At 41.5% G+C, this 10,508-nt stretch overlaps 1 protein-coding gene across 1 annotated transcript in view; it reads left to right on the top strand.

Annotated features, from left to right (window-relative positions):
- The window catches only part of LOC122539520 (otogelin-like), a 67,668-nt gene that overhangs the window by 7,955 nt on the left and 49,205 nt on the right, over window positions 1-10,508 (top strand). The window contains exon 3 of the mRNA XM_043674470.1: window positions 5,548-5,648. Within this exon, the coding sequence (XP_043530405.1) occupies window positions 5,548-5,648 (101 nt within the window). The remainder of the gene's footprint in view (window positions 1-5,547; window positions 5,649-10,508) is intronic.

Raw genomic sequence — 10,508 nt, 5'->3', positions numbered from 1 at the left:
TTGTATCTGTTCCTTGAAAAAGTTCCACATTTCCACGACATCCTTCCCCGACAGCCTCTGCTCCCAACTTATGCTCCTCAGATCCTGTCTTACAACATCATAATTACCCTTCTCCCAATTGTAAAACCTACCCTGTTGCACGCACCTATCTCTCTCCATAACCAAGGTGAAAGTCACAGAATTGTGGTCACCGTCACCAAAATGTTCACCCACTAACAAGCCCATCACTTGTCCCGGTTTGTTACCGAGTACCAAATCCAAAATGGCCTCCCCTCTGGTCGGACAATCTACATACTGAGTTAGAAAAGCTTCCTGGACACACTGCGCAAACACTGCCCCATCCAATCTACTTGATCTAAAGAGCTTTCAATCAATATTTGGGAAGTTGAAATCGCCCATGACTACTGCCTTGTGGCTTCTGCACCTTTCCAAAATCTGTTTCCCAATCTGCTTCTCCACATCTCTGCTTCTATTGGGTGGCCTATAGTAAACACCCAACAAGGTGACTGCACCTTTCCTATTCCTGACTTCAGCCCATACTACCTCCAAAGGCAGATCCCCCTCGAACTGCCTTTCTGCAGCCGTTATACCATTTCTAATTAGCAACGCCAACCCCCCCCTCCTTTTTTACCACCCTCCCTAATCTTACTGAAACATCTGTAACCTGGAACCTCCAACAACCATTCCTGTCCCTCTTCTATCCACGTTTCCGTGATGGACAAGTAGTTGTGTCTAGAGGTCATGGTTGAACGCAGACATAGCTATTTTGGTGGGACAGTGCCCAGAGTGTCAACAAAGACAAAATTTACCACCTACAGCTTCCCTACATCCCATTGGGAATGACCAGATAAAAAGACAGTGAGTGGTAATGGATGGAAAGTATTCCGTCTGGAGGTCGGTGACCAGTGGTATCCGGCAGGGATCTGTTCAAAAACCATTGTTGTTTTTCTAAGTGACTTGAATGAAGAAGTGGAGGGGTAGGTTAGTAAGTTTGCCGATGACACAAAGGTCAGTGGTGAAAATAAATAGTATTGAGGGCTGTTGCAGGCTTCAACAAGACATTGACAGGATGCAGAGCTGGGCTGAGAAGTGGCAGATGGAGTTCAATTTCGATAAATACAAAGTGATTTATTTTGGATGGTCGAATGCTGAATACAGGGTTAAAGACAGGATTCTTGGCAGTGTAGAGGAACAGCAGGATCTAGGGGTCCACGTACTTAGATCCCTCAAAGTCACCAGCCAAGTTGATAGGGCTGTTAAGAAGGCATATGGTGTTTTGGCTTTCATTAACAGGTGAATTGAATTGAAGAGCCACAAGGTTTTGCTGCAACTCCATAAAACCCTGGTTAGACCACGCTTGGAATATCCAGTTCTGGTCACTTCATTACAGGAAGGATGTAGATGCTTTATTGGAGGTGTTGTGGGGAAAATCACCAGCCTTTGAATCAGAGTCAGGGTACAACGACAGAGCTTATTGTACAAGGAAATACTAGAGTTCCGGGAAGAGAAAAACACCAAACACACAGTGGTCAGCTGCGAATCTTTTCTCAACCCAGAGCACATGTCAAGATACTTTTATAAGTTTTGTGATGTGATAGGTCAGTGATGAGGTTATTATCTTTGTAACGTAGTTTGTTGTAAACATTGCAGAATCGTTGATAGTTTAGATGCAGTCATTGTCAGTTCCAGCGCAACCTTTGTTAATTTCAGCGTGGTTGTTGTCAGTTTCAGCACAGACATTGTCAGTTTCAATGTCTGTGCAGAAGTCCCTTGCTGTAGAAATGGGTACTGATTGCTCTTCCTGAGAAGGATAGTTACTGCAGCCCTGGCTATTAGCATTTTGTATTGAGTCAGTATCAAACAGTTAGCATTTCTATCAAAGGTGTTGGCTGGACCCAGACCCCAGACACTTTGGCGGGCAGTATATGCTACTCATGTGTATTCTCTTCCTCCCCCCCCCCACGCCTTAAACTGACAACAACCACGCTGAAATTAACAAAGGTTGCGCTGGAACTGACAATGACTGCATCTAAACTATCAACGATTCTGCAATGTTTACAACAAACTACGTTACAATGTGAGTGCATTGTGCTGGCATTCTGATGGCCCCAGGCAGTATCTATGTTTGCACTGTTGTCTCTCTCCCTATTGTGGTCCGGCGGCCATCATGTGTGTCAAACGGCCAACTTATGGCTCAGTGGCCATCTTGTGTGTCTGTGTGCCTAGTGTCACCCTGCCCATGCGATCTCCCAGTTAAGAGGGTGCAGAGGAGATATACCAGGATGCTGCCTGGATTGGAGGGCTTGTTTTTAAAGAGAGATTGAGTAAGTTCGGGCTTTTCACACTGGAGAGAAGAAGGAAGAGAGGTGACTTGATAGAGGTGTACAAGGTAATGAAAGGCATATATAGAATAGATAGCCAGAGACTTTCCCCAGGCCAGAAACGGCTGTGACAAGAAGGTTCTGTATGTAGGTTTGCTCGCTTTGCTGGAAGGTTCATTTCCAGATGTTTCGTCACCCTGCTAGGTAATGCACTGCGAATGGTGATAGTAGAGTCAGAGACATTAGGGACATTTAAGTGACTGCTGGACTAGCACATGTATGGCAGTAAATTAAGGGGTGCATAGGTTAGGTTGATCTTAGATTAAGATAAATAAAGGGCCTGTACAGTGCTGTACTGTTCAATGTTCTATCTATGTTCGATGTAAACCTTGGACTTGGTTGTGGTCTTTTCATGGGTGCAATTATATTAGTCATTATAAATGCCCATTCAAAGTGGTTGGATGCACTGAAGTCCATCCATCAAGCAGTGGAGCAACATAGAGAAATTGCATGCACCTTTTGCAACACCCAGAGTCTTGGAAGAAATAGTCACAGATAATGTGGGATGGGATGGTGGCTCAGTGGTTCGCACTGCTGCCTCACAGCACCAGGGTCCCAGGTTCAATTCCTGCCTTGGGCAACTGTCTGTGTGGGTTTCCTCCCACAGTCCAAAGATGTGCAGATTAAGTGAATTGATCATACTAAATTGCCCATAGTGTTAGGTGCATTAGTCAGAGGGAAATGGCTCTGGGTGGGCTACTCTTCAGAGGGCCAGTGTGGACTTGTTGGGCCGAAGGGCCTGTTTCCACACTGTAGTGAATCCAATAAGCTATCGTTTACCAGCAGAAACTTTAGTTATTTCTTAATCTATAATTCTGTGGTTAAATTTAATGGGAATTCAAAATTCTAAGATCGTTCCATCCCACCTAACATTCAATGGCCTGTCTGAAAGAATGGATCAAACTTTGAAGGCTGGAATGATGAATAATCTCACTAGATATCAAATTGTCGTGTTTTTTGTTGATTATAGTACCACCCCATTGCAGCTACAGGAATAGCACCAACAGAGTTGGTAATGGGAAGAAGACACCCCACCAGCTAAATCTGATATTAGCGAGTTTTGACAAGATTTGTAGCTCAGGTTGAGGTTCTGTATGTAGGTTTGCTCGCTGAGCTGGAAGGTTCATTTCCAGACGTTTCATCACCCTGCTAGGTAATATCTTCAGTGGGCCTCCGGGCGAAGCACTGTTAATAATTCCTGCTTTCTATTTATATGTTTAGGTTTCTTTGGGTTGGTGATGTCATCTCATGTGGTGACATCATTTCCTGTGGTGATATCATTTCTAGTTCTTTTTCTCAAGGGGTGGTAGATGGCGTCTAACTTGATGTGTTTGTTGATCGAGTTCTGGTTGGAATGCCATGCTTCTAGGAATTCTCGGGCGTGTCTGTGTTTAGCTTGTCCTAGAATGGATGTGTTGTCCCAGCCGAAGTGGTGTCCTTCCTCATCTGTATGTAAGGATACTAGTGAGAGAGGGTCAATTGTTTTGTGGCTAGTTGATGTTCATGTATCCTGGTGGCTAGTTTTTTGCCTGTTTGTCCAATGTAGTCTTTGTTACAGTCCTACATAGTATTTTGTAAATAACATTAGTTTTGCTTGTTGCCTGTATAGGGTCTTTCAAGTTCATTAGCTGCTGTTTTAGCTAATGCTTGCAGACAACACATATTCAGAAACCCTATTCACTCTCCTCTACATCAAAGACATCTCGGAAATGACTGCCTGACTACTCGGACCGCTTGACATCATGGTAGTCCACAAACCATCAACACACTAAAATATTGTCCCAGGTTCGATTCCAGCCTACGGCATTTTTTTGTGTGGAGTTTGCACATTCTCCAGGTGCTCCGGTTTCCTCCCACAGTCCAAAGATGTGCAGGTTAGGTGAATTGGCCATGCTAAATTGCCCATGGTGTGCTAAGTGCATTAGTCAGAGGGAAATGGGTCTGGGAAGGTTGCTCTTTGGAGGGTCAGTGTGGACTGGTGAAGGGCCTGTTTCCACACTGTAGGGAATCTAATCAAAATCTTTAAAAAACACAGGAAATTACATCACCAAGGAAATGATGTCACCACAGAAAATGACATCACCAACCCAAAGAAACCCAAACATATAAATAGAAAGCAGGAATTATCAACAGTGCTTCACCCGAAGGCCACTGAAGATGTTACCTAGTAAGGTGACGCAACGCTTGGAAATGAACCTTCCAGCTCAACGAGCAAACCTACATTTAAATCTGATATTCCCATACATGGGAGCAAGTGAAACAGCATCAATGCTGAACCTAAGACTTCACCAAACGAGAGTGACGGTTTGATACAAGGAACAAAATTCAGGGCACGAATCAGGAAAATGGCTACACATAGTCAGAGGATTGATTGACAAGAACTTAAAATCAGTGACTTATAAAATTCGGGTTAGTGTGACTGTCCTGAATAAGCATGTGGGCCATTTGAAAGCTAAAAATTCTCAGGCTCTGCAGGACACAACTTACTCTGTCCCTCAGAACCTGCATCTGTGGACTCAGAGGGAGAAGGATTTGTAAGGTGGTCAGCCAGCTGGACCTCATAAAATATGAGCTCCCTGATTGGGGCTGTTAATCTGTTCCAATCAGGAAGACCTGGCTGACATAAGATGATGAATATTGAGCCCTTGGAATCCCTGACTCAGTGAGAGGCAGTATTATTGTCAAAGGCTGTGCATTTCTAAATAAAGAGTGATTAGTGATGGGAACACAGGCCTCTGAAAAGTTAGTTCAGAGATGAGTCGGAATAAATGTTGAGCATCTGAACTGAAGGATGATAGTGATAATTTGAAGTGAATTGTTAACCAATGAAGGTGGGATAGAGAACAGAAATAAATATTGTGTGGAATGGAGGCCTTGATAAGGTAAGCATACGCAGGCTGCTTCATGGAATCGCCTTTTCTGTGATACAAATAATTATCAGCATGTGACAGATTGAAAAAGCAAGATAATACAGCAGAGGAAATATGATGATGTAATGAATAATAATGAAGTAGTTAATTGATAAGATCAGTGCTATGAAACTGTCTGTACACTGCACTCTTAAGAATAGGCAAAAAATGTTGAACATTCCAGCAAGACCCACTCCTATAAATGAGTTTTTAAAAAATCATTGGACTTGTATTTCAATATTTTTGATTTGTTGCAGGGGTAACGACATTTGTCCAGCACGTTTATTGCTGCTGAGACATTGTGCGGCTGATGAAGCTGATGGACATTTTACTCCAGTAGTGAAGAGTTGTGTGCCAGGTAATTGCAAAACAAAAAGCAAGGACTGAGAGAAGACTATTCTTCCAATCAAACTTATCTCTGAATTACAATCTTGGTTATGTAAACAGTACTCTCTCCATCAGGAGTCTCTTTCCTCTAGTTGCTGAGCCATTAATTTAAGATAATTGCTAACCGTTCAAAAGCAGAAATTTAAGAAAGTTCATTTTATACAATGGGTTGTTAGGAGATGGAATAGCTGAAAATAAATTGTGTTTTGCCCTTGTTCAGTCATGGATACAGAATCAATAATAACTTGTAAAAGAGAAGTGAATAATTACTTGAAGAAGGGACAATAATGAGGTATGGAATATTATGATTCAATTAATATTTCCCACCCAGAGTTGAGTTATTCAGTTATTTTCTTTGCAAAGAAAATCCAAGTCTACTGGCATTTATATTGGAATTGGAGAGTTAAACATAAATTGGGAGACCTGCTTCAAGTCCACTCGGAAATTATGATGTTTCTACATGCGATGAAATTACTAATCAGAGACTTGGGCCAAATATGTAGTACTTAGCTAGATGCTTGCCCAGAAATGGTACAACTCAGTGGTTAGCCAGTGTAAATGAAGTGAACCACTCAACTGACCCCACCCCACATCCCAGATTGACTGTTCTGCCTTGGCCAGACTTCAGTCCCCCAGTGGCATGGCCAGCCGCTGACATGAGCATTCCCACTTGACTTGGCCAATCAACTACTTATCTAATCTAACCACTTACCCACCCACCCACTCATCTAGTTAGTAACAACTCATACATTAAAAGACTAATACCTTTAAAATGTATCTGAATACAGTAACTAGTGTCATAAAAAGGGAATGTGTCCTCCATTTCCTCTAACTGTCCTGTGCTAATCAGTCTTCTGTAGTAAGATGATAGTTGTTTGCACTTAGAAAGTAGTGATCAGATTGAGGAGAGTGACATGGATTTGTGAAATGAAATTTACAAGAAGATTCCAGGAATTAGACATTGGGACTCTTCTCCTTGGAGAGAAGTAGAGGAGATCTGATTGAAGTTTTCAAAATCATGCTTGGTTGGATTGAGTAGATAGAGATAAACTGTGCATACTCACGAAAGGAACATGATTGGGAGGACACAGATTTAAAGTTATTTGCAATAGAAGAAAGGGTGATGTGAGAAAATTCTTTTTCACACAGCGTGGAGTTTGGGAATGAAATATGCTCCCCAGAAGTATGGTGAAGGTAGGTTTAACTGAGGCATAGGAGAGTGCATTGGAAGATTATTTGGAAAGAAAATGTTAAAAGGTAGAATATAGATAATGATAGTCATTTGAAGAGGCAGTGGGCCAAATCATGTTATCATGGTCCATGTAGGTGCTAACAATAAAGGTAAAATGAGAAAATAGGTTTAGCTGAGGGAATATGAGCAACTAGGGGCTAAATTAAGAAGCAGAACTAAAAAGGTAATAACTTCTGGATTACTACCTGAGCCATAAACTCACTGACATAGCATCAATGAGATCAAACAGGTGAATGTGTGGCTCAAAGTTTGGTGTGGGGAAGGAGGGAGCTGTTCTGATGAATTATGCTGCTACCAGAGTTCTGGCGAATAGCAAAACTAGGACTGTAGGTAGAGATTTAAACTAAATAGTGTTTGAGAGAGTTCAATTGCATGGAAAATTATAAAATTAAAGAAGGCGGCAAGAGTGCAAGTTAAATGATGAGGCTGGTTGTTACCAAAACATAAAAGGAAAAGATAGAATTAGTGAGTTTTGAGAAGATTTATAGCTCAGGTTGAAGTTCTGGATGTAAGTTTGCTCACTGAGCTGGAAGGTTCATTTTCAGATGTTTCTTCACCATACCAGGTAACATCATCCTTTAGGTTAGGAAACCTAAACACATAAATAAAAAGCCTTCCATATCACCAGTGCTTCACCGGAGGCTCAGTGATGGTGATGGAACCTCTGAAAACAAACCTTCCAGCTCAGCGAGCAAACTTGCATCCAGAGGACAGAATGTATGACTGTGATATTGCACCAAGGAATCATACAAGAGTAGGGAAATATGATCATTGAACAGACTTAAAACCTTTGTATATGAATTCTTGAAACATTTGGAATAAAATTAACGGGTTAACAGCGCAAGTAGAGAAAAATGGGTATGATTTGTTGGTGATTAATGAGATGTGGTTGCTGGGAGACAGGTTTGGGTATTGAATATCCAAGGATACTTGGTTTTTGGAAGGGTGGGTAGGAAGGAAAGGAGGTGATGCAGCTTTGTTAGTAAAGGAAAAGATCAGTGCTGTTCTGAGAAATTATATCAGCACTGAAGAGCAATACATAGAATCAGACTGGGTAGATTAAGAAATATTAAAGGAAAGAAGACCCTACTGGGAGTATGCAATATGTACCAAAGATAAAGTTCAGAAGATATAGGAGCAATATCACGTCATTCAGCCCATCTAGTCTACTCTGCCATTGATCAAGGCTGATATGCTCCACATCTCCATTTTCCTGCCTTCTCTCCATATTCCTTCAAGCCATTACCAATTAAAAATCTGTCTAACTCCTTGGTAAATTTACTCACTGTCCCAGCATCCACTGCACTTTGGGGTAGTGAATTCCACAGATTCACAACCCTTTGGGAAAAGTAGTTTCTCCTCAACTCTGTTTTAAATTTGCTACCCCTTATCCTAAGTCTATGACCTCTCCTCCAAGAATTCTCCATAAGAGGAAGCATCTGCTCCACATCTATTTTATCCACACCTTCTATCATCTTGAATACCTCAATTTGATCTCCCCTCATTCTTCTAAATTCCAGTGAGTATAGGCCTAAACTGTTCAATCTCTCTTCATATGACACACCCCTTATCTCTGAGCTCAATCTAGGGAATCTCCTCTGAACTGTCTCCAGGGCCACTGCACCTAGGGTGACCAAAACTGTGCACAATACTCCAGGTGCGGTCTAATCGATACCTTGTATAGTTGCAACAATACTTCCTTACCTTTATATTCTATTCCTTTAGCTATAAAAGCCAACATTCCATTCACTTTATTATCTACTGCACCTGCATGCTAGTTTTCTGTGACTCATGAAGAGTACACCTAGATTCCTCTGCACTATAGTACCCCAAAGTATCTCCCCATTAAGATAATAGGTTGCTTTCCTATTTTTTCGATCCAAATGCATGATCTCGCACTCATCCATGTTAAACACCATCTGCCACATTTTGGCCCACTCTCGTAACCTATCTATATCCATTTGTAAGGTTCTCATTTCCTCATTGCAATTTACCATTACGCCTATTTTTGTGCCGTCCGCAAATTTGACTATAGAGCCTCTACCTCCTTATCTAAGTCGTTAATGTAGATTGTAAATAGCTGGGGTCCAAGGACCGAACCTTGTGGCATCCCACTAGTTGCATTTTGCCATTCAGAAAAAAACCCATTTATCCTTTCTCTTTGTCTTCTATCCATCAACCAATCATTTATCCAGGCTAATAAAATTACCCTTAATTCCATATGATCCAACCTTGTAAATTAACCTTTTATGTGGCACCTTATCAAACGCCTCTGAAAGTCCAGATAAATTACATCAACAGCATCCTTATTATCCACCTTGCTTGTTACATCTTTGAAGAACTCTAGGAAATTAGGCAAACATGATTTACACTTCATAAAACCAAGCTAACTCTGATGGATGGTACTTTGACATTCCAAATGTTCTGATATTGCTTCCTTGACATTTGATTCTAACACTTTCCCAAGAACAGATGTTAAACTAACTGGTCTGTAATTTCCCACATTTTGCCTCCGTCTCTTTTTGAAAAACGGCTTTACATTAACCATTTTCCAATCTACTTGGACCTTTCCCATGTTCAGGGAATTCTAGAATATTGTAACCAATAGATCTACTATCTCCACTGCTACTTCCTTTAATACCCTTGGGGTGTAGGCTGTCATCATGATTATTGCCGTACCTCTTGAAAGCCTCTAATATTTTGTGGTTTGTACTGTGCCCCACTGCAGACTGTTCGGGGACCTGTAGGTTATTCCTGCCAGGTATTTCTTCCCTTTGCTATTTCTTATTTCTACTCCAGACTGATTCCACATCTTAATCTCCCCATGCTTATGTCATTTCTCATTACAGCACTGATCCTTTCCTTCACCAGCAAAGCCACACCACCTCCATTTGTCTATCTTTCCAAAAGTATGAGTACCCCTGGATATTCAATTTCCAGATTTGGTCTCCTTGTAACCATGCCTCAGTAATCACTACCAAATCATACCCTTTTATTTCCATTTGTACTATTAACTCATTGGTTTTGTTTCGAATACATCATGCATTTATATACAGTGCTTTTAAATTTGTTCCTCAGTTAAACCTTCCTACTTTTTTATAATTCCTTGGTGCAGAAAGATATTCACCTGTTCTGTCCCTCACCTTTATTATCTGGTAACCTCTGCCACATCACTAACCTGTATTCTTACTTCCTCCTTTAAGTTGGGTGTTCTAATTTGCCCTGTAACTGAAGCCGCGCACCCCCCCCATTTAGTTTAAAGTCCTGTCTAATACTGCACTGGGGAACAGTATAAACCAGGAAATACTGGGGACTTGTACGAAAGGTACAGCAATAATCATGGATGATTTTAATAGAACATAGAACATAGAACATAGAAGAATACAGTGCAGTACAGGCCCTTCGGCCCTCGATGTTGCGCCGATCCAAGCCCACCTAACCTACACTAGCCCACTATCCTCCATATGCCTATCCAATGCCCGCTTAAATGCCCATAATGAGGGAGGGTCCACCACTGCTACTGGCAGGGCATTCCATGACCTCACGACTCGCTGAGTAAAGAACCTAACCCTAACATCT

This window comes from Chiloscyllium plagiosum, chromosome 2 (assembly GCF_004010195.1).
Source record: "Chiloscyllium plagiosum isolate BGI_BamShark_2017 chromosome 2, ASM401019v2, whole genome shotgun sequence".
NCBI classification, from domain to species: domain Eukaryota; kingdom Metazoa; phylum Chordata; class Chondrichthyes; order Orectolobiformes; family Hemiscylliidae; genus Chiloscyllium; species Chiloscyllium plagiosum.
The sequence above is the reverse complement of the archived record's forward strand: the minus strand, read 5'-3'. Positions and strand labels throughout refer to the sequence as shown.